General features: G+C 47.8%; 2 protein-coding genes across 3 annotated transcripts in view; both read right to left on the minus strand.

Annotated features, from left to right (window-relative positions):
• Window positions 1–5,568: 5,568 nt before the first annotated feature.
• Window positions 5,569–10,823, minus strand: BCDIN3D (BCDIN3 domain containing RNA methyltransferase). The gene is made up of 2 exons (XM_077328899.1): window positions 10,554–10,823; window positions 5,569–6,366 (listed from the first exon to the last, which is right to left on the minus strand). The coding sequence occupies exons 1-2, from the start codon at window positions 10,770–10,772 to the stop codon at window positions 5,773–5,775; spliced, it is 813 nt and encodes a 270-aa protein (XP_077185014.1). The 5' UTR covers window positions 10,773–10,823; the 3' UTR covers window positions 5,569–5,772.
• Window positions 10,824–16,711: 5,888 nt separating this feature from the next.
• Window positions 16,712–24,433, minus strand: part of LOC143833287 (aquaporin-5-like) — a 32,249-nt gene continuing 24,527 nt past the window's right edge. Inside the window, exons 1-4 of one of the 2 annotated variants that reach the window (XM_077328903.1) lie at window positions 22,852–23,282; window positions 20,274–20,438; window positions 19,558–19,641; window positions 16,712–17,827 (exon numbers count right to left, since the gene is read on the minus strand). In XM_077328903.1, coding sequence (XP_077185018.1) covers window positions 17,654–17,827; window positions 19,558–19,641; window positions 20,274–20,438; window positions 22,852–23,214 — 786 coding nt within the window. In that variant the 5' untranslated portion in view covers window positions 23,215–23,282 and the 3' untranslated portion in view covers window positions 16,712–17,653. Of the gene's footprint in view, window positions 17,828–19,557; window positions 19,642–20,273; window positions 20,439–22,851; window positions 23,283–24,433 lie in introns of those variants that run through there. The other variant, XM_077328904.1, reaches the window with a different exon arrangement.

The raw sequence follows: 24,433 nt of genomic DNA on the forward strand, positions 1-24,433 counted from the left end.
CAGCCCAGCATGAAACCTCCAGTGCGTAAACAGTCCTTGGGGGTAACCAGCATATGGCCTCTCTCCCACTATATTACCACCTGTGTATGGTGTGGTTTAGTGGTTAACAGGGTTTCTCAACCAGAGTTTCATAAAACCCTGGGGTTTCTTGATGGTTCTGGACGTGTTTCCTGAATGAGTTCGTTAATTTTAATATATATTTTTAAATTATGAAACGTTTATCAGTTGATATGACCATATATGATCATATATGACATGCCCATCAACCTCTCCCCCCCCCCAAAAAAAATGGCCAATGATGGGCCTGGAGGGGGTGGGAAGGGGAAGGCCCCCTGAGTGAGCATGTCCACAGCTATCTTTCCCAACCATATTCTGCATGATCACGCCATTTCTGGGGTTTCTCAAAGCCTGAAGACTATTTCAGGGGTTTCCCAACGGTAAAAAGATTGAGAAGCTTTAGGTCGCTATTAGGGAGAAGATGAAGTTAGGAATAAAGCAATTAAATAGTATGTTAATGGTAGATGAGAGAATTCTTGGTGTGTATATTCCCCCTTCCCCCATCCAGATTAACAGGGGACCCATGAGACTATCTTGCTTGCATTCTCCTAAAATCCCAGCGTCAGCACTGATTACACTATCCTACAGAGGAAAACATCTTTGATGCTTTTTGGTCTCTGAAATTTCCAGGCAAAGATCTAATCGTACCTCACTGTGAACCATAGTGAATAGTTTCTGGAAAAGGAAGCACGGAGGGGAAAGGGAAATGGTTTTAAGAAAATCACCTATCCTTTAAGAAAACCACCCGGTTCCTTTCAGGTAAAGTGTTCCACCATACACAGACCTGCAGCAACCTGTACTGAAAATAAAATTAAATTGAGAACTGTGTTCTTCTGCAATGTACTACTGCCCCCTAATGGGCACATGAGGTAGGAAACGGTATTGAGGGAGCCTGCTTGCTAAAGGTTTGCATGGTGGGAAAGTCACATAGTCCTGAGTCCAGTGACACTTTTAAGACCAACAAAGTCTTATTCAAGATATATGAGGATTCACACCCTGAATAAAACTTTGTCGGTCTTCAGGGTGCCTGACGCTGTTCACCAATGTCATTATTATGTGCAGGGTAGATTTATAGGAAAAGGGGAAATAAGGATACCTTTCCCCTTTTTTTATCATCAAAGCTCTTACATCACCAGCTACTTACTGGTCTCATGCAATGTTTTTATGATTTAATCTCATGATTTTAATCTTTGAATGAATGTGTTTTTATGTTGTGAACCACCCCACAAGCCTGCCAATTAAAGAAAAATAAAATAATACATTTGGTAATCGACATTCTGTCTATTTTGCCTTATTTATTTATTTATTTGGGGTTTTTAAACCTTCTTTACGGCTCTGGGATTACATGGATCAGTGCATAAGTTTACATGGAACATTGTAACAATCGATAACATTAGACAAATTTCAATAGAACATCACAACAATCTATCAAGTAGCTACTTGATAGATTGTATAACATAAATAACAACAACACTGGAGAGATCAAATTGTTCAGTCATGGAAGGGCATCTGAGGGGGGCGGCAGCAGATGTTCTGAGTAGGTTGGCCTCAAGCGAATGCCTGGTGGAGGAGCTCCTTTTTGCAGGCCCTGCGGAATTGTGAAAGTTTGGGCAGGGCCCTGATCTCCTCTGGGAGCTCCTTCCACCAGGTGGGGACCAGGACCAAGAAGGCTCTGGCCCTTGTTGAGGCGCCAGGGATTTGGGGCCAGAGTATTTTGGAAAAAATATACTCCCTCCTTATTACAGCAAGCATGAATTTGAAAGCCACTTCTGGGCTGATTCTGCACTTACTTTGTTTCTTTCCGGTGTGGATCCTGCTGAATTCAGATTGATTTGAACTCGGTATTCCTCTTTCCTACTCCTCCCCACTGAAACAGAAAAGTGTCCTGCACTTGATTGGGAAAGCTCAGAATGGGAGGGGGGAGCCAAGCCCAGACAGAGCCTATTTCTTTCTTTCTTTTCTTTTCTTGAATGGGGGGGGGGGGAAGGGACAGGATTGAAGACAACAGAGAAGGGAGAAAAAAAACCAAATCTCTATCCACATTAGTAAGGGCTTCTGCAATTTCTACAGAAAGAAAATTAGGGTTTCCTCTTTAAGAAAAGCTAACAGCCTTGGCTGGTTTGGCAGGTTTGGCCAATCAGGGCTTCTCTACCACAGGGTCAGCTGGCCAATCAGCACTTCTCTACCACATAGGGAGTGCTTTCTCATGCTTTCTCAACCCAATCTTCCAATATCAAGGATTAAAAGCACTCCTGGATATCGCGAAGAAATGGTAGGGTGACTCCGGATCAATCCTGCTTGGTGCAGAGGGAAAATTAAAATTGCCCAAAATCAAAAAAGAAATAGCATTCTGTGTAGACGGCAGGGACTGAATTGTCCTGGGATTGGAATAAAAGCTCCATGCAGTTTACACCCTGGTGAAGTCATAGATGTCAATCACTGGGGGTGATTTCCAGTGGTCAGAGATTGGGTAGCCCATCTCCAGTGGTTCTCAACCTTTCTCACATCCCACCATTCACTCGACCAAGCAGAAAGCTGACAACACTGTGAAAAATATAATAATAAAATAATAAAATAGTAAATAAAAGGCAAATGAGTCTTAGATTATAAGTTATCTTCCAGACACCCTGTTTCAGTCTCACTTTTTCGGCACAAATACTTTCCTCCAGGCCTAGGAGTATTCTAATGAACCACGGCAGCTTGCATCTTCTTTTGCATTGGCAAGGGCCAGACCAAGATGCAAGCTGGAGGGAGCTCAAGCGATCAATGGATCCCACCACATCCCAGGAGGCAAGGTGAAATGGTCTGTTTTCATCAGGAACTGAGATCACTTGGGGCAAGTGGAGACATCCCTCCTCCCCCCTCCCCCCCCGGGACGACCCTGACCAAGTACCGACCTGGAACTTAACTGCATGTTATGGCCACACAGTCAGATCATAGAATCATAGAATCATAGAACCATAGAGTTGGAAGGGGCCATACAGGCCTTCTAGTCCAACCCCCTGCTCAACGCAGGATCAACCCAAAGCATCCTAAAGCATCCAAGAAAAGTGTGCATCCAACCTTTGCTTGAAGACTGCCAGTGAGGGGGAGCTCACCACCTCCTTAGGCAGCCTATTCCACTGCTGAACTACTCTGACTGTGAAAAATGTTTTCCTGATATCTAGCCTATATCGTTATACTTGAAGTTTAAACCCAGTACAACCCAGATGTGCTTTGTGACTTCTGTTCTGGAATGGTAATTCCCAGGAAAGCATGGATCAGGACCACGGCACACAGGGTGAGGATGCTTATGCCTCCCCTGCCATTTTCCCTGTCTGGAATAGCCCAGGGGATGCTATTTGCCCCATCAGTACACATGACACTCCCAGGGAAGCAAATAGCGAACCACCGGGTCCATTTCAGATGAGAACAAGGTCACAGGAGCAACATAATCACCCTCTTCCCAAATGACATAGTGTCCATCTGAATCAGGCCTTGTGGCCCTGGGACCTGGGTTCCCAGCACAGAAAAGTGGTGTAGCTTCATGGTCAGAGTGTCAGGATAGGATCCCCAGTCTGCCAAGGTTGCTTTTGGTGCCAGGCACACACTCTCCACGGAAGCAAGGAGAACAATGCAAGCCACTCTGGGCTGCCACAGGGCAGAAAGGCAAAGTATCATTGACGTAAATAAACATTCCGACACAGTACTGAGGAAGCAACATGTCTGCGCATGGAGCTCATGGGTGTGCATTGTTGTCTCTTTCTGGTGAGCTTTAAAATGATGGGTCCAGAGGACAATAGGTATGAGGCCTGGTTTAAAGACTGGTGGTCAGAGAAATATTGCTGTGGTGGTCATCTGTTGAGAACTCCCGGTCTCTCCACTAGTATAAGGATTTCACCACCTACTGCAGAGACCCCTCCCCCCCTCTTTTAAGCTGTATCCAGATGTCATGGTGGATGGACTGGCCAGGAAAATAGCAGGTTAGCCTAAGGATGGCTGGCAAGGGCTCATGGGAATTGTTGTCCATGGACATCTGGAGAGCCAGATTGGCCAACCCCTAGTGGCACATGTGTGTAGTAAATCTTGGGTTGTCCATAAACCCTCCATTAGTCTGCTTCTGTTTTTTTTTTTAAACATTAACACCCTTTGTACCTTGCAGAACTTAAGGTTGCTTATCTTTAACCGCTCCTGCGGAGGGGATTAAATAATTCGTTAAGGGCCCCAAGGGCGGGCCCTGTCCGTGATGAGGAAGGGTGCAGAGAGGCCCCTTCCTCCGGACTGACAGTCAGTCTGCCGATTGGGCCCTCTGATTGTCAGTCCGGCAGCAAGGGATCAATTGCGAGCTGCACGCAGCGAAGCACCTCCCGATCCGCCCCCCCACCTCAGACCCATGCAGCCACCCGCCATTACCTTCCGAGCCCCGGAGATGGAAGGTCCATGACTGACCACGCGCCGAGGAGCACCCGCTGCCAGTCTCAGCTGCGAACACGCCACCTCCCCACCACCCCAAACGGCTCCCGCCGCCGCCCCACCAACAGCTCCCGAGCCACTCCTGTCTTCCCCCGCAGCTGCCGCCCCGCCGCCAGCCGTGCCGGTGCCACAAACGCCTTCGGACACCCTGCTTTCGAGGACGCCACGTCGCTGGCAACCCCCCCACCAGAGAGCACCTGCCGCCTGCTCCCACCGCAGTAATGGCACCGGAACCCCCTCCAGCGGCACCTGGCCCAGTGGCGGCCACGCAACTGGTCGCGGCAGACGCAGCGCCAGCAACACCGCCACTGGCCTGGCCCCCAGAACAACCATCTCCTCTACTTGCCGCCATTCCAAGCCGACCGCCATTTCAAACCTGCCCTCCTACACCTCAGGTAAGTCCCGTGCCTCGGGTGGTTTGCCAGTGCCTTCCGCAGTCATTATTACAACGTCTTCTGGGGTGCTGAGCTCAATGTGATTCAGTGGGCATTTGCACTCGGCTAAAGCATGTAGACACACACATAATAAATAAGGTAAAGGTAAAGGTATCCCCTGTGCAAGCCACTGGGTCATGTCTGACCCTTGGGGTGACACCCTCCAGCGTTTTCATGGCAGACTCAATACGGGGTGGTTTGCCAGTGCCTTCCCCAGTCATTACCATTTACCCCCCAGCAGCAAGCTGGGTACTGATTTCACCGACCTGGGAAGGATGGAAGGCTGAGTCAACCTTGAGCTGGCTGCTGGGATTGAACTCCCAGCCTCATGGGCAGACAGCTTCAGACTGCATTTCTGCTGCCTTACCACCCTGCGCCACAAGAGGCTCTAATTCATATTATAGTACCACAATATTACCACACTGTTGTTTTATTTACAGTTATATACTGTAAAACCAGTTTTGAGACTGTGTCAGTTTTTTTAGCTGTGAATGTTGTATTTGTTAATCGACATGCTGTCTATTTTGAATACTGGCTTTTATATTTTTAATTCTTGCATTTAATAGTCATAAGAGTGCTGACTTTTTGTATGTTGCACAGTAATGACAGCTGATGAAGCTCTGCGTGAATCTGAACAATACCAGATGTTTATTTTGTCTTTTGAATCTTCCCTTCTGTGAAAACCAATTTACATTTGAGTTTTCTGTGAAAATCATATGATCTGACATTAAAAAATCACACACGGATGACCATGGACTTCTGGAGAACCTTTATTTTTTTGTAACATCCATGGACTAGGTTACCCCTACGTACTAACTGTGACAAGCCCTTAATTGCCACAAGTATTCGGCCTACTTGATTTAAAAAGCAAAATGCTCCTGTCCCAGCTGGTGCTCCCAAAGCAACACACAAGTTCCATGGCACAGTCGTTGGTCAAGATTTTAGTTATGTTCTCCACCATGTCCCCGTTGATGGTCAGCGAGCGGAAGTGGTCAAAGTCATTCCTGCCCAGCTTCCGCAAGCGCCGGGCAGCTGCTCGGTAGCACTTCCATGGCTGCGGTTCCACTAGCAAGTACGTGCATTTGGAAGCAAGACAGGACAAGAACGTCACCAGGCCCCTGTCCCCGTGATTCAGGTGGATCCACATGGTCACGGACATGCAGAAGCAGAGGTCGAAAGCAGAACGTCCAAACGTGTCCAAATAGGAGCGCAGCAGAGGCTCCCTGGTATTGGGATCCATGATATTGAGGGTGATATAAGAAATAGAGTCAGGGAAGGGGCTCCGTTGCTTGGCTCGCTCAATCAGCTCACTGTCAATGTCACAGCAGAGGAGTCTCAAGTCCATTCCGGCCATGGAACCCTGTGGGCAGCTTCTGCTTTCCTGCAGTCCAAGGAGGTGTCTGTAGAGGGCGGTGCTGAGCTCCTAGTGAGGAGAGAGAAACTCTTCAGTATGCCAATTCAGCTTCTGAAGCAAGGAGTGTCAGACTGAGGCTTGAGCGCTGCCCTGCCTAGGGGGACTTTCCCTCCTCTAGAAAGGTTCTACTACAATTTAATCAACATAAGGTTTAAAAGAGCGTTTCATTTGAACAGCAATAAAAATAAGATGGATATAAATATAGAAACCTGTAAGAGATGCCCTGCTAGACCAGACCAGGGGTTTGATAAGAACCCTCAACTTGCTTGGAGGTCTCCAAACACTAACCGGGGCTGACCCTACTTAGCTTCTGAGACCTGACAGGATCAGGCTAGCCTGTTTCTAATAACAGCCATGCCTCCAAGCAGAGCATGAAAAGGGCAGCCTTGCTCCATGGTTTATCTCCAGCACCTGTAACTTAAAGGCACACCGGTTTTTGAACATGGAGGTTTTAGTTACCATGACTGACAGCCTAGCCACCTTGAATGTAGTGAACTGGTTTAGGAAGGGCATTACTCTGTTTATGACTGCTAAAAACTGAAAGTAAAGAAGCCTCTATGTCAGCAGTTCTCAACCCGGGGGTCGCGGCCCCCTGAGGGGTCGTTCAGCCTGTCCCGGCTGGGGGAGAGGTCGTGGTGGTGGCGGTGGCAGCATGGTGCTGGCCTCCTCCATGCCGCCGCGGAGCTCACCGAACCGGCACAGAGGAGGCCAGTGCCATGCTGCCACTGCTGCTCCGGCTGCTGCCACCAGCTCTCCTGTAATGCTGGCCTCCTCCTTGCCACCTCTGTAAGCTCCGAGGCGGCATGGAGGAGGCCAGCACCATGCCGCCACCACTTTGGACGCCTCCACAGCCGCTCCATGTGCCTGCAAGGGCAGTGTCTACGCATGCGCAGTGCTGTATGTGCGCATGTGCAGTGCCGTGTGTGCACATGCACGCGCCACATGAGTGCAAACGTGCACATATGAGTGCGTGAACCACCACTGCACCACACCTGGCTCACCTGATGCCTTCTAGAACGGATGCATTGAGGAGAGCACCTCCTGCCATATGGAATGGGCTCCCTGGGAAGGTAGAAGGCTTAAAGGTTGTTTGAGATTTTATTTATTTATTTATTATTTATGTATTTATTTTAGGCTGCCACTCTCAGCCAGGCCAGCTCAAGGCGGTTTCCAATAAAAATATAAAACTCATTAAAATCCCCAGAACATTAATAAGGAATAATCAGTGGCAGCAACAAACAACGCCCTATACTTTCCTGCATCAACTCTGCTGCACGCAGTCTAGGTCCATTCTAGACAGTCCAGGCTAGGGGTACTGATCACAAGAGCGGAAGGGATCTTACTACCCCGAGTCTCCAGCCCAACCTCAGCCAAATGCCTGGCATAAGAGCTCCGTGTTGCAAGTCCTGCGGAACCCAGAGAGTTCCGTCAGGACCCTCAGCTCTTCCGGGGACTCGTTCCACCAGGTAGGGGCCAGGAACGAAAAGGTCCTGGTTGAGGCCAGGTGCACTTCTTGGGGACTTCTCGGTGGCCTGGGACAACCAGCAAATTCATACCCACAGAGCAAAGGGCCCTGCAGGGAGCATAAGGAGATAAGGGGGTTTCTGTGGCACAGGCTCCATCTATTGTCTTGGGAAGGGGGATTAAAAACTGGGCTTTATTGTACTAAATGTCAACTTTTAGGAAATACGAGCAGATCAAAAATGATGTCTTTTCCCCCCTCCCCAAAATTAATGCAACCAGATTCATGGAATATACATTCTTCATTGGTGACTAGCCATGATAGTGACAAGGACTGCTTGTCATATAGAAATTCTCCTTAAGAGACCAGCCTTCTTCTGCCTTTTCAACACAAATGGTACATTCAGCAACCTTGCTTATTCCTTAATTGTAACCTGTCTCAATCGTAGTTCTTCGAGTTGCTGACTTTTCGTCTTAGAGAAGATCTTTTACTCAGATTCTGCTGTAACTAATATTTGTGTAAATGAATTCTGCACGTTCAATGTTTGCTTGAAATATAATTAATCCTAGGAACAGATGCGATATGTAACATGGTAATAAAGGGATTGGATCCACTTGTGGCAAATGGAGTGGAGTCAGCATTTGCAGACCTTGGGAGCCCTCATCAAGGCCCTGACCTGGGTAGCACTGGCTAGCCTCATCTCACCAGATCTCAGAAGCTAAGGTGGGGCAGCTCTGGTTAGTATACGGAAGGGAGGCCACCAAGGAAGTCCAGAGTCACAACAGGCACCTCTGAATGTCTCTTGCCTTGAAAACCCTAAGTCAGCTGTGACTTGACAGGAACAAAAAAATAGTGGCCAAGGGTATCTTCTGTCAGCAACACTGGTTCACCAAAACTGCTTCTTTTCATGTGCTCTACACGTGCTTGTCATTGAATACAGCCCAGAAACGGCAGCCAGTTCAGATTGCAGCAGCCCATTTATTGTCAAGGAGTTAAGCAATACCATATGTTACCCATCTCACAACATTGGTTGCCAGCTTGTTTCCAAGGCCAATTCTGATTAGGCACCTTAAAACTCTGTACAGCCTAGAAGACATATATCTAATTGGTTTAGCTCCTCCAATGATCTCATATCTGGCCAGTACTCCAAGAACTCGGTTGGCTGGCTCCCAGTTGAATTCCGGATTAACCTTAAGGTTTTGGTAATCACCACTAAGGCCATACGCGGTCTGGGCCCAGTGTATCTGAGAGACCGCCTCCCTGCCCATACCCCCAGAAGAGCTCTACGCTCCGCCACCTCCAACTGGCTATGGATCCCTGGCCCTAATGAGGCACGTTGGGCCTCAACAAGGGCCAGGGCCTTTTCAGTCCTGGCCCCCACCTGGTGGAATGAGCTCCCCAAAGAGATCAGGGCCCTGCCGGGACTTCCACAATTCCGCAGGGCCTGCAAAAAGGAGCTCTTCCACCAGGCATTTGGTGGGACCGACTGACCCATAACATCTACAGGCGCCCCCCCCCCCCAGACTGAGGGACTGAACCTACGGAGGGATTGTCAAGTTATTGTTGAAGTGCTGTTCTAATTGTTCCAGTTGATGTGCTGTTGTTATTGTTGTACTGTTATATTGCTTTAGATAGTGTTCTATGTGAATGTTCAAAAATGTTTTATGTAAACCGCCCAGAGCCATAGGGAAGGGCGGTATGTATGTATGTATGTATGTATGTATGTATGTATGTATGTATGAATGTATGAATGAATGTATGAATGAATGAATGAATGAATGAATGAATGAATGAATGAATGAATAAATAAATGTTCTTATGAGCCAGTTACAGTGTTCAACCTGCTACCTATTCACTGTTCTCCAAACTTAAGGTAGCCTGCCTGGAATCAACTTGACCTGTGACCTCTCTATTGCAGCTTCTACTTTGCAGAAAGGTTCCCTTTAAAATTTTCCAGAAAGTGCTCCAAGATCATTGGAGGCATATGTACAGATTTCTACATGCAATCTGCAGGCAATGGGAACACATTGAAGGCTACAGGCGCTGTTGCTGGAGTATTACATCTTCTCTTCTGGAAGCTCACCCCCCCCCCCCAGGGACGTACTGCGGAATCCCTCCTCCCCAGTTTAGAATCCTACTGAAACAGCTGCCATTGGAACCTGCTGAGTTCAGACAGGCTGATGACCCTCTCCCAGGACCACACACAAATTTACTCCCCCCCCCAAAGGCACAGAAATAACTAGCAATGGAAACCTGCACAAAGGTAACAGGTTTAGACCAAAATAATCCTGCATAGAGTTTCACTACCAAAAAAGAAAAAGTCTTGCAGTACTTTGCATAAACTCCTGAGAGAGCTCACTGTCACAACCAATTTAAATGCAATATTCTCGAAAATGCCACGGGATTCTCCGCCCCCTTTGTGGGTAATGCTGCCTCTCTAGAACTTTTCAATGGGAGTTTCTAACCAGTTCAACCTCCTCACCCTCCCATCCTAGAATTTACTGCGATGTCTATGGCATCATCCATAATCATATGATCTTCTGAAGAGCTCCAAACAGATCTCGCGTTAGTCTTCTGCAGCTCCAAATAACGACAGCCTGAAACAACCCCGGAAAGAAACTCGCAGCTCAGCCAGTTGAACTTCCACCTGTTGCCCGGTGGGGGGGGGGATGCTCTCAATGAAGGCTTGCTGTGCCCACCCAATCACGCTCCGATGCCCTGCACGGTCTCTCACCCCCGAGTTGCATCCTACGTCCAGACCCAGAAGCGGTCCCTCGCGTTGCTCGGGGAACAACCGGCTCAGCAGCGCGCTGGGAAGGAGGCGAAGGCGTCCCTCCGGCGGGTGGAAGCGAGAATAATCGGGGAAATTCCCATAGGGAGCCGCCCCGCCGGGGAGAACGGCGGGCTCCATGTTCTCAAGCGCCTTACGGGAGTCGCTCATGGGCGCCGCCATCTTGGGAGCCACGAGAAAGAGAGTCCGAGTGGGAAACAATGAGGCGCGGGAGAAAAGTTCCGGGGACCATGCGGGTGATGGGGAGAGGATAACCGAAGGGCAGAAAAAGGCTTCTGTGGGTTCGGGTGGGTCGCCGTGCTGGGCTTCTGTGGGGTGAATCCCCCCCCCCCCTGCGAGCGAGCAGGCTCGGATCGTCTTCTTGGGCTCCTGCAACCCATTCTAGCCAAGGCAGCCCGGGTTAAAGTGTAATGAGGGCGTTTTGGTGGCGTCAGATGAGAATTTGGGAGAGCTGAGTTGGAATCAGCAGGCTGCTGCTGCAGGATCACTGGGCTGTTGTTGTTAGTTGCGAAGTCGTGTCCGACCCATCGCGACCCCATGGACAATGATCCTGCAGGCCTTCCTGTCCTCTACCATTCCCCGGAGTCCATTTAAGTTTGCACCTACTGCTTCAGTGACTCCATCCATCCACCTCATTCTCTGTCGTCCCCTTCTTCTTTTGCCCTCGATCGCTCCCAGCATTAGGCTCTTCTCCAGGGAGTCCTTCCTCCTCACGAGGTGGCCAAACTATTTGAGTTTCATCTTCAGGATCTGGCCTTCTAAAGAGCAGTCAGGGCTGATCTCCTCTAGGACTGACCGGTTTGTAGTGAGGATAAAACGGGGGAGGGAGAATCCTTACCTGCCTCACTGAGGAAAGGTTGGGTCACAGGATGCATTCGATAAATAGTGGTAGAAACATTGTCAGTAGAGAGTAAAACTTTGTGAAAGATATAAGGTTTATGTGTTTATTTTTATTTTATTATATTTATACACCACCCTTCCTTTGCAACTCAGGGTGGTTCACAATGAAGATTTCATAGTACGGTGCAAGGAAACGTCATAATTTTGAACGTGGACCATTTTTAACAGTAGAACCTTGTATCAAAATAGAACGTTTGCCCATTTAGCGTTTAGCAATATCGAACATTATAATTTTACAGCTCTGCAGTGAACTGCACTGTGGTTCAGCTCTTCATCTGCGGGTGTAGCTGGTGGTGAGAGGGGCCTCTGAGCTCTGGCTGGTGGAGCTGGGTCACTTATCTCGACTGAAAACCTGGTACAATAAAAATCAGAGTCCAGTAGCACCTTTAAGACCAACAAAGGTTTATTCAGGGTGTGAGCTTTCGAGTGCAAGCACTCTTCCTCAGATTATGATCTCCTTACATGACAGGGAATATATAGCAAAAATGGGGGTGGGGTGGGGGGTTGAGTTAGAGGCGCCAAACTTTCAGCCTAACTACAACAGCCTGTTCTCATAAGACACTCAAAGTTTCAAGAAGATTAGGCCAGGGGGTCCAGTTCTAGGAGCACCCAAATTGGGAGACCCCATCCAAACTCCATTGTTTCCAATGGTAGATTCTCTGGCCATGTCACTCCCATTGGAAACAATGGAGTCTGAATGGGGCTTAGCAGTAATGTCTAAATTATGGGCTCTGGCTGATTGGAAGATGAGGTCATGGCTGCAGGAGGCCAGTATTGTTCTCTAATTGGTGTGCTCAAGGAGCAGTACTTCCTGGTGTCAGGTGTACAAAGGGGCTGTAGCTTTCTTTTCCTTATGCATAGGAAGCTTCTTGCTATGCAAGTTGAGGCTACAATCAACACTCTTTATGTGTTGATGTGCTGTGCAACTGAGCTATGGTTCCACTCCTTTGGTCCTTCTTTTTTCTTAATTAGTTGGTAATGAATTTGATGAAGCATTTTGTGGCACAGAGTGGAAAGCGGCAGAAATGCTGTCTGAAGCTGTCTGCCCATGAGGTTGGGAGTTCGACCCCAGCAGCCGGCTCAAGGTTGACTCAGCCTTCCATCCTTCCGAGGTCGGTAAAATGAGTACCCAGCTTGCTGGGGGGTAAATGGCAATGACTGGGGAAGGCACTGGCAAACCACCCCGTATTGAGTCTGCCATGAAAACGCTAGAGGGCGTCACCCCAAGGGTCAGACATGATTCGGTGCTTGCACAGGGGATACCTTTACCTTTACCTTGTTGTTTTTCCAAATATGGATATAATTAGGGTTGCCAGCTCTGGGCTGGGAAAAACCTGGAGACTTTGAGGGTGGAGCCTGCAGGGGGTGGGATTTGAGGAGGGGTGGGACTTCCATAGGGTAAAATGGCATAGATACTACATTCTCAGTGGCCATTGTCTTCATTAGTTTGTAAGGTGAAGAAGAGTTGTTTTATACCCCACTTTTCACTACCCAAAGGAGTTTGAAAGCAGTTCCCTTCCTATCCCCACAAAAGACACCATATGAGTTGGGGTGAGGCTGAGAGAGCTCTGAGAGAAACTGACAACAGCTCTAACAGGACTGGGATAGCCCAAGGTCACCCAGCTGGCTGCATGTAGAGGAGGAGTGGAGAATCAACCCCACCTTGCCAGATTAGAAGCTGCTGTTCTTAACCACTGCGCCAAGCTGGCTCAAGGTGCTACTGGACTAAAATTTTCTAGAAGGACTATCAGAATTGCTGCCTTCTCATTCTGGGCAACTTGCTGGTGGGGGGGGGCACCAAATAGGGTTGGCAACCTCCAAATGGCCACAGAGATCAGTCCCCCTGGAGAAAATGGCTGCTTTGGAGGGTCGACTCTATGGCATTATGCCCTGCTGAGACCCCTCCCCTCTCTCAAAATCTCTAGGAAATTTTCAACTCAGGGCTGGCAACCTTACCACCAAGTCAACCTGTGTACACCCACTTACCTGGCTGCCAGCTAAGGCTGTACAGTTAGAAATTTACTAATGACAACTTGACCTCAAATCACACCTTATATAGAAATGTCAGGAATGTTCTTAATCTGCCCCAAATTATTTCAGTCATTTGGGCTGGGGAAAAACAAACAAGCAAAAATCTTCTGATCTCTAAGAAATATGTATTATTATTCAGAAGTCTGTTTGATGTTTTCACTTGCTTGGTGGGCTGCAGCCTCAAAGCACTTCCCTCTAGAGTGGGAGTGGCCAAACTGTGGCTCTTCATATGTCCATGAACTACAATTCCCATGAGCCCCAGGGGACATCAGGAAAGCCACACTTTGGCACCCCTGCCCTAGAGCAGGCTTCCTCAATCAGGGTTTTGTGAGACTCTCCGTTGTGAACCCATGGCTTCCCCCACCTTTCAATGAATTTGTTTTGTTCGTCATTCAGATTTTGAATGGGGCATCCATAATTCTGTGGCTATTTACCTGGGCCTCTTAAAGCGCTGGAGGGCTGCACATCCATTACCATACAATGGGGTGAGGGGATGACTAAGTCCACCTCAGACAGCCAATGTTCCCTTGGATTTTATAACAAAAGACCTGAACTCTCATTTTCTTCACTGTGCCCAAGACCCGCTGAGAGCAGAATATGTTGGAAAATGCAAAATCTGTAGTGTGCTTGATGGAAGAGGATATGGGGAATGTCCTGCAGGAGGGAATCGCAGGAGATGTGCAGTTACAATATTTAGATCAGGAACTTCCTGATATTTTTCAAATACTCTCTTTTGTGTCCTGATTGGCTCCATGGAGCCTTCCTCCTCCTTTGAACATACTTCCTCCCTGCTTGGCTCCAGAACAGTACAAGCAGATGGACTGAATGAACAGAACAGTTTGACTTAGGACTCTTTCCCTCCTCACTTTCTATACAAAGTTGTTTCTCTTCACAATACAACCATTTAAGTTTTTTTAAGCAGGCTGGTGCTCTACCCCTCTTTGCACATTTAATCTCTGTCAACAGCGTGACCCTCTAAGGGCCTGTTCCAGAAATAATAAACCAAGGTTACCAACTCTGGTTTGGGAAACTGCTGGAGATCTGGGCATCAAACTTCAAGGAAGGTGGGGCTGTGGGGGGAGGGACCTCAGCAGGGTGCAATGCAGTAGAGTCCTCCCAAGCAGCCATCTTTTCCAGGGGAACGGATCTCCTTGGTCTGCAGATCAGTTCTAGTTCTGGGAGAGTTCCAGGCCCCACCTGGTAACTGGCCACCCCCACCCCAGCTCATCCTCCCCCAACTATCATTGACATCTTAGTGATAGCATTTTGTAGTTTGTTTTTATTGATAATAAATAATGCCTTGTTTTACACGTGGTGATCAAAGCCTTAATATGCCTATCTTTGGGAAACTAACAGTCAACAAAAAAGAGAGAGAGAGAGAGAGAGAGAGAGAGGGCAGTGGGATAACAGCCAGAGCTGGAAACTCTTTCCTTGTCTGTTTACCAATTTCAGGGCTGTCCTTTTAGGATTCATTTCTCCTCGTGTCTGAGGTGTTCCACATTCCAGTGAATGGATGTCCCTTGGCTCAGCTCCTGAGCCAGCATGCCAGAGGGGTGTTGTGGCTCGGAATGAGTTCCCCTGTGAGATCAGGGTCTTTCCCAAACTCCAGCATCGGTTCCACAGGGCCTCTAAAATGGAGCTCTTCAGCCAAGCCTTTGGTGGAGACAAGTGGGCACCTACTGCATACAGCAGTTATTACCAGGCCTTTGCATACACACATATTACATCTGCATTCACCTTTATGTAGTAAGGTATATGTATTGCATACTCAACCACAAGGGTAAGAATTTCCATCTTTCCCCCAGGTCCAATTTGCCCACATTGGGACCAATGAGGTGGGGTTGACTATTGATTTTATAGAGAGGCTGTATGGGGATTTTACCCTATTTTATATTTCATTTTAACTTTATTCTTACCTTGTGAACTGCCCCAAGACTTTGGGAGGAGCGGGATACAAATAATAAATAAAAAAGAGCAGCAAATTCAAATCTGAAGAACCGTGTTTGAGTCTCCATCCTTCCCCATGGACAGTGTTGGGTGACCTTGGGCCAATCACAGTTCTCTCACAACTCTCTCAGCCCTACCGATCTGAGAAGGTGCCTCTTGTGGGGAGAGGAAGGAAAAGAGAAATGTGGGGTATAAAAACCAACTCTTCTTCTTCCATGGAATTCATCAAATGGTACTTGAAGGCAACCTGACAAATATAGAGTTGCCAACTGTTTTTTAAATTTGCTGTTTTTTCTCTGCCCTCTACCAGCATGTTTAGAGCTAACATTAGCAGCATGGTATTTATTATGTGTAGAGCCTCTTGTGGCGCAGAGTGGTAAGAATCATAGAATCATAGAGTTGGAAGGGGCCATACAGGCCATCTAGTCCAACCCCCTGCTCAACGATGCATCCTAAAGCATCGAAGAAAAGTGTGTATCCAACCTTTGCTTGAAGACTGCCAGTGAGGGGGAGCTCACCACCTCCTTAGGCAGCCTATTCCACCTCCTAAGGCAGCAGACATGCAGTCTGAAGCTGTCTGCCCATGAGGCTGGGAGTTCAATCCCAGCAGTCGGCTCAAGGTTGACTCAGCTTTCCACCCTTCCGGGGTCGGTAAAATGAGTACCCAGCTTGCTGGGGGGTAAACGGTAATGACTGGGGAAGGTACTGGCAAACCACCTCGTATTGAGTCTGCCATGAAAATGCTAGAGAGCGTCACCCCAAGGGTCAGACATGACCCAGTGCATGCACAGGGGATACCTTTACCTTTACCTTATTTATTATGTGTGTACATGCTTTAGCCGAGTGCAAATGCCCACTGAATCACATTGAGCACACCAACCCCAGAAGACGTTGTACAAGTTGGATTTCACTGCCCCCCCCCTCTCACACACACTCCTGCATCCATGGGTTCCATTGAACCAAGGGGGGCATAGCAAAGCAACCAGGTTAGCTTGGCAGAGCTGTGGAGATTGATCTTCCTGTGACACTCTTCTCTACTGGTCAAGAGCCTAAGCATAGGTTTAATCCTCCTCCTAACCCTTACCCAAGCTTAGGCTTCACCCACTGCTGCTGCCAGCACCTGCCAATGGTGAAAGAAAGCTTTTGCTATTTGTTGGGTTCCAATTGGGCCACCCAACTTTCCTTCTTGATCTGGACTCTGTGTTTTCCTGCACTAGACGTGCACTGATATTTTAAAACCACACGTTGGCACCCTTATCTGTCTTTTTCTCCTCTCCCTCTTCATCAAAGAGCTGGCCAGAGCTGCAGAACTATCCCTTGGACTTCACAAGGGCTTTTGGTCTATGTACAGTTGATGGGAAATTAATTCGCTGTGCTGGTTTGAGCCGACAGAAGATGGGCATTGAGTCAAAGCAAGGCTCTCCACTTTGTTGACATTTATTCCAGACCACAATGAGCAAATGCAGATGGAAAGAACACACAGTAAGGACAGGGTTCTAGAGGCAGGGTTGTCTCTGTAGGGTCTCACACAAATTCTCACAAGGTCAAGACTTAAAACGGCTGGGAAATTGCCCTCTTTGATATGCCCATTTGAAACTTCCTCCTTAAATGTCTTCTTAGTATCTATGTAGTAGGTACAAATGGATGACGAGTTAAAAACAAAACAGCTAATGGAAAGCATCATTAGGTATAAGAGAAAAGACCAGCCTTGGGAGACTCATGTTTGCCCCCAAGCCCTGAAAGCCCAGGGCATATACAGCATTCAGATGACAGAAAACCAAACACAAATAACTAGGAGAGTTACAACAACACTCAGTTGCAAATGTGAAGGTCCCAACGTAGACAACAGTTCTAGAACCCTCCTGCTCTTTTGCGAGTCCCAAGAGGTCACCAACCCTCCTTGTTTGGCGTTGTTTGCTGGGATGCATCATTCCTGAAACGGGCTGTGCTGGAACAGCCCCTTCTTGTGTGTTGGTTTCTCCTGTGCACTCACAGAGGCAGGCAGCCACACACTCAAGATGGCCACGCACACAAATAAAGTCTATCCCCGTTCCCCCTCTTCAGCCCCCTGGCACCGGCAGAAGTGCCTCTTTCTTTGGATTGTGGGGCGCAGTCAGTATGTATTTGGCTCATCGCCTTCCCCATCCTGCCCAGAGCGCTGTCGGTCAAGGGGAGGACATTTCCATGCTCTTCTCCTTCTCCTCCCACTCTTCTTCCGACTCGTAAGTGCCTTTCACAATGGCCACTCTGTCAGACAGATTCATCGAGTGGGGCATCAGTAGGTAGTTGTAAAGCAGAGAAGCCAGGATGCCCCCACAGATGGGGCCCACCCAGAAGACCTGAGAAAAGTCAAGGAAAGAGTTAGCCAACGTTCAAAGACGTTCAGGGAAACTGTATCAGATTTGCAGAGCAACCATGCTGGGTCTCCTAATGTCCCATTTGCTGATTGTGAGCACGGAGGCTGTTGTTCGGCTAGCGGTTCAGATTAGAGCTGTCAGTCCCCAGGTGGGACTTGGGGATCCCCTAGAATTACAGATGATGTCCAGCCTCAAGAAATCAATTCCCCTGGAGAAATGGCTGCTTTGTTGGGGCGACTCCATAGCATTATACAACCCTGAGGTCTTTTGCCAGCCCAAATCCCACCCACTCTTGGCTTCACTCCCAAAGTCTCCAGGTATTTCACCACCCAGAGCTGATAACACTAGTTTGACCTTCCATTGGAGTTGGGGGGAGGGAGAGGTATTTTGTTCCAGAGGGAGAGTCATAGGAGAGCTCTAAGAGAAAGGACAACCCTGCTGGGAAAAAATAGTTCTCTGGGTGGAGAGAGAGTTCTGCAGAGGGAAAAAGGAAGAGTAAGCCATCTGGCTCGGAGGTAAGGATCCCCGTCCCCAGGTGGGACCCTCCCAGTTTTACAGTTCATATCCAGGTGACAGAGATCAGTTCCCCTGGAGCAAATGGCTATTTTGGAAGGGGGACTCCATAGCATTGTCCTCCATGGAAAACCCTCCTCACCCCAAATCCTGCCTACTTCTGGCTCCACCCCCGGTCTCCAGATTATTTCCCGATCTAGAGCTGGCAACTAGGGGTGTGCGGTTTGATTTTGCCAAAAAGTACCCAAATCAATCTTGATTGGGGCAGAAATTGGCCAAATCCAACCTGAATTTCCATTCCCCAATGTTTGAATGGCCGAATCGACCTTGTTCAAATTGAAGGATTGCAATTCCGCACTATTTGTGGATTTGGACAAGCAACTGCTTAAACTTCAAAAGAAAAGGGAATTGTATTTTCTGAAATCAGGAGGGGTGGGGTTTTGAAGTATAGGCACCAAGCTTGGACTGTAGCTGCAGCAGCCACTCCTCAAAAGAATCCCCAGGCTGCAAAAAGATTGGACCAGGGAGTCCAGTTCTAGGGGCACCCAGAGAAGGTACCACCATTCCGCAGCCATTATTTCCTATCATGTGAATTTACAAACAGAGCAGAGAATTTATTTTTCCCTCGTCATAGGAAATAATGGAGGTCAGATGGGGGGAACCCTGGTTGGGAATCCCTGCTCTAATGATCCACCAGACTGGCTCACAGATGTTTTGGTTCTCCAGTGCCCATTGTGAACATCTCGGATGCAAGGGTTCTGTAAAAGAGACAGTACATGGTAAGGCAGCCATTATCTGAGTCCCTTGACCATCTCTACTATCATGGCATTACAGGTGTATCTGTTCATAACAGTATTTTGAATGATGCTTTATGTGATTTAGTGCCCAGCAGGAAGTGCTATCAAGTAACTCTATAGGGTTTTCAAAGCAAGAGAGGTTCTGAGGTGGTTTGCTATCACCTCCTCTCTGTTTAGCAAATCTGGACTTCTTGGTGGCCTCCCATCTACATACTAATGGACCTTGCTTAGCTTTTGAGATCTAATGAGGAGTTCTGCAAAGGATAGCACTAAGAACCCCTTCTTTTGTTGTCTGTTTGGACTTTGTTTTTGCCTCTGCAAAATGTTGGTGGTGCAAGAATGGCGAGTGGATTCTTAGGGCATGTATTCTCTGAAGTGGCCCCTACACGGCCAGTGTCTTACCCAGTGAGCAGAGGTGAATCGGCCGGTGACAACAGCAGGAGCAAATGACCTAGCTGGATTCATAGAGCAGCCAGTGAAATAGATCTACGGAGGGAAGGACAGTTTGTTAGACATTTTAAAGTTTTCTGTACATTTGTTATTGTCCCCTGCCCATATGTCAGACAATCACAGTCAAAGTCAAACTTTATTGGACTAGGCCGTAGGCCAATCACAGTCCCTGTTTCCTTCTGAATAATGTAGGCAGTAAATTCGTCCTTCCATTCCCATCAATGTGTTTTCATCTTGGAAAGAGTTCTAAACAATGTTCTTGGGTATACCCCAGGAGCAAATGTGTGCAGCAAACAAAACTAGATGTGTTCTGACAACTGCTTCTCCCAGCAACAGTATACCCCACTTTTCACTGCCCAATGGCTCAAAGCGGTTTACAATTCTCTTCTGTTCCTCTCCTCACAACAGACACCCTGTGAAGTAGGTAGGGCTGAGAGAGCTCTGACAGGACTGCTCTTAGGGGGGAAAAACTCTATCAGGACTGTGGCTAGCCCAGGGTCACCCAGCTGGCTGCATGTGGAAGAATGAGGAATCAACCTCTTCTATAAGGGGGACTTTAAGAACTTCTCCCTTTGTGGTGCCCCCATCATCACATCAGGCTTCTGAGGCAAGCAGAAACAAAGGTAAGACCTACATGTGAGGGAGAGTAACAGAGCTGCCACACTCACCCCAACCAGGGCCCCCAGGGTGACAGACAATCCGATAGACAGGGCCGGGGAGCCCACATTGCCACGCCGGCGGCTGTCAGTCGAGGCAAAAATGCACATGACAAGCTGGAAAGTGAGGATCATCTCCACCACCACCCCTTGTCCTGCAGAGGTGTTGTTGCTGAGCTGTGAAGACAGGAAAAGAGGGAGGCTTAGGGCGCCATTCCATAAACTTCGGTTGATAAGCAACTCTCACTCACCTTCCAGTAATAGTAATAGTAATAGTAATAGTAATAGTAATAGTAATAGTAATAGTAATAGTAATAGTAATAGTAATAGTAATAGTAATAGTAATAGTAATAGTAATAGTAATAGTAATAGTAATAATTTTATTTGTATCACTCCCTTCCACATTGCTCAGAACAGGGAACTAACGATACATCCTCAAGGCCGTATGGTGCTAATTAAAAATCATGCAAAATCCTTGAGTGATTGTCAGTGCATTCCAAGCCTTTTGAGGCAGAGAGCCACATTATCTGGCTCTCTTGGGCACTTCCAAGCTTGGTGGGGGTGCCGTTCTTCACCCTAAAGCAACAGGTGCATTTCTAAGCTGGTTGAAACAGGACACTGGAATATCCCCGTCCCCTGCCCCTCCCCTCCCCGCACTTTAGGTAACAGAAAGGGGCTCAGTCTGACTCCTGCAGAATTCCATCTCTCTGTCCTTTTTACTCTCTGCATTTAACTCTCACCTTTGGGCCCTCAATATCACATCACTATCAATCTGTCTGTATGGTGGTAGAAAGTGCCATCAAATTGTATCCAACTGTGGCCACAGTCCATCAGAGAATCAGTGGCCTTAAATATGGTAACCATGTGTACCCCCCCCAACCATTGGTAGGGAGTAGCCAGGTAAGACTGCCAGATCTACGTTGGTAAACACCTGGAAATTTGAGGATGGAGCCAGGGGAGGACAGGCATCTCAGTGGAGCATAGTGCCATACAATCCATCCTCCAAGGCAGCCATTTTCTCCAGGGGTACAGATCTCTGTAGTCTGAAGATGACTCCAGGGGATCTCCAAGTCCCACCTGGAGGCTGGCATCCCTAGCCTTGAGTGCTTTTCACTCTCTATTGGATGGATTGCCACCTCTATCTAAACGCCAAAAGAGTTTTGAGTCCAGTGGTACCCTTAAGACTCACATAGTTTTATTCAAGGTATAAGTGTTCGTGTGCATGCACCCTTTGTCAGAGATCTGTATGTGAAGACGTGTGCTTACACTTGAAAGCTTATACCTTGAATAAAACTTTGTTGGTCATAAAGCTGCCTCTGGACTCAAACTTGGTTCTGCTGCTTCAGACCCACCTGGACCCAAAGAGGCTTCTATTCATGCACAGACTCTGCCCAAATACCAAGAGAGGGGGGAAGAAGCCTAGACCTTCCTGGCCTGCAAGCCCATCAGCAAGATTTGATCTCGCTACCACATTTCTGAAATAAAGCCGAAAGTTTCCTTTCATGACTTATGAAAATGCACCTATGGGACCAAATCTGGAGTCAGTGCATGTTAAAATGTTGCATCAAGCCCACCGAAAATATGTTTAGGACCTTCATGCAGAAAGCACCTCTGTTATTCAAGGGGATTTTGTCTCTGTGTGGTCCTCCCTTCCATAGTATGTTTGTTTATATTAAATGCTGCTCCAGAGATCCCCTGACCTCCGAGATTGGCATTAGGTGGGAACGGAAGAGCCACAACAGCCTCTCCTCCTGTGCCATGCCCTGCAATGTCAGCCTTTGTACTTCCACTTTCCTTTTCAGCTAGGAACTTAGGGGTACCGGCCTCCCAGTGGGGCCTGGAGATTGCCTGGAATCACAGCTCATCTCCAGACTATAGAAATCAGCTTCCCTGGACGAAACAGATGCCTTGATTGGTGGAGTGTATGTGATTGTACCCCACTGAGGTCCCTGTCCTCCCCAGGCTCCACGCCCTCCCTCCAAATTTCCAGTTTTCCAATCTGTGTCTGGCAACCCTCCCCCCACCGCCTACCTAGTGTCAGTGGCCAGGAGGACCTGGCAACCCTATATGAACTACCTCTCCTAAGTACACAATCCGATCTATACAAATTAGGCACCAGAACTACACCCATTTTCAGTAGGTCCAAGTGATCCCCTTTCCCATCCCAAAGAAGAAAAAACAATATATATAAGCACCCCAAATCTTTTGTTTTTGCTCCTCTTCCAGGTGAAAAAGCTGGAGTTAAAGTTTTTTTTTGTTTTTTTTTTGCTTTTCCCCTCTCTCCTTCTGATTGACTCACTCACCCCCTTAGGATATGAGAAGCCTGGGGGAGAAACCCCACCTTGTAAATTGCACAGTTTACCTGTCAAGCCAGCCAGCTGCCTGATATATCCTTAGCGCACACGTGTGGTGCAGCAGCGTGTAGGCGGAATCTACATTGTCAGAAATACAGAGTGGCAGCCTCTGACTTTCAGCTCTCAGCTGAGATGTAGTTGCATTGAGTGTGTTGGCTTGCCTGACTATCTCTCACACAAATGGCTAGACCGCCCAACTATCTTTGGAACAAATCACCCTCCCCATGAATGCTTACCCCGTTGACTGCCAGGTTGCCACGGACGTTAGCAGGAGTCAGTCCATAAAGGATGCCCGCTCCAGCAATGGCCCCCACCAACTGGGCCACGACATAAAACAGAGTCCGGAGGAAAGAGATCTGGTTGCCGACAAAGAAGGCGATCGTCACTGCTGGATTCATGTGACCACCACTGATGTGGCCAAAGGTCTGGACCATGGTGCCGATGGCCAAGCCGAAAGCCAGGGAGATCTGAAGGATGCTGGGCAATGCTGAAGGCCATTTTAGGGCTGAACCTAAGCCAAAGAAGACAAAAATCAAGGTGGCCAAAAATTCGGTAAAGACAGCACGTGCAAAAGCAATGGTATAGATTTCTTTCTTCATGTCCAGGCAGTGGCAGGTGGAATAGCGGTGATGATAAATGCTAAGACGATGTTGTGGAAATGTACAGCCAAACAGATCTCTCTCTATATAAGTACAGGTATAGTTAGGAAGGATTTTGTGGGCGGAGTCAGGGCAATTGCCAGTCCTCCCCCCTCCCCATCTGATCTTGTGGAATTTGGAAACTTTCCATCTTCAAACAATGTCTACGCCTTCCTCTGACATAGGCCGGTGCTGATTTTCTTCTTTTCTCCTTCACACAATGGGGAACCTTTTGTATGTCCGTACGGTCATTAGATATCTACAGTATTGTATAATGACATAGCAAGGGACACCTTGTCTATTAAGATATGCTAGTGCTACCAAAAACTACCTTTTTAAATGCCTGACACTATAGATCAAATATTACATTTGATCTGTAGAGCCAGGCATTTAAAAAGAAAGTTTTTGTATCATTGGCATAATCCCATCTCATTGGATGAAATTACTGACAGTATTTGTCTCCTGCAAAGCTTCTCTGGTATCTCAAGATCTGACGGGTGTGAATTCCTTTATAACATTGAATGATGGATTATATGTCTTGGTGAATCAGATCAATTTCCTGGGTGATTATTGAAAAACTAGGAATCAAAAAGATCATGCTTACCTCAGTAAAACAAGCTAAAGAGTTCCTTTAAAATAATAAGAAATTCCTACTAGACGGAGACACCGAAGAAATATAATTACCCTCTCTTTTCAAAAGGTATATAGATTGTATTTATTCCTAATTGGATAATCTGTACACAGCCCGTGGCGCCACGGGCGCCACGGACTGTATAAAGGAGTAAGGGGTGGTGGGGAGGAGTTAGGGCGGGACCGGTCCGGGATAAAAACTCGGAGGGGTGCAATCAGGAGCCGCAAAGCGGCTCCTGATTGGCCCCTCCAAGTGTCCATCCCGGCCCAAGCAGGCACTGGCAAGGGAGCACCCGCCGAGAGCCAGCAGAACAAAAAAACCCTGTAGGAGCCTTTCGCAGCTCCAAGCCGAGAGCCAGCAGAAAAAAAAACCCTGTAGGAGCCTTTCGCAGCTCCAAGCCGGCACGCCCACGAGAGCCAGCAGAAAAACATTAACCCTGTAGGAGCCTTTCGCAGCTCCAGGCCGAGAGCCAGCAGAAAAAAAAACCCTGTAGGAGCCTTTCGCAGCTCCAAGCCGAGAGCCAGCAGAAAAAAAAACCCTGTAGGAGCC

This window comes from Paroedura picta, chromosome 3 (genome assembly GCF_049243985.1).
Source record: "Paroedura picta isolate Pp20150507F chromosome 3, Ppicta_v3.0, whole genome shotgun sequence".
Taxonomy (NCBI): domain Eukaryota; kingdom Metazoa; phylum Chordata; class Lepidosauria; order Squamata; family Gekkonidae; genus Paroedura; species Paroedura picta.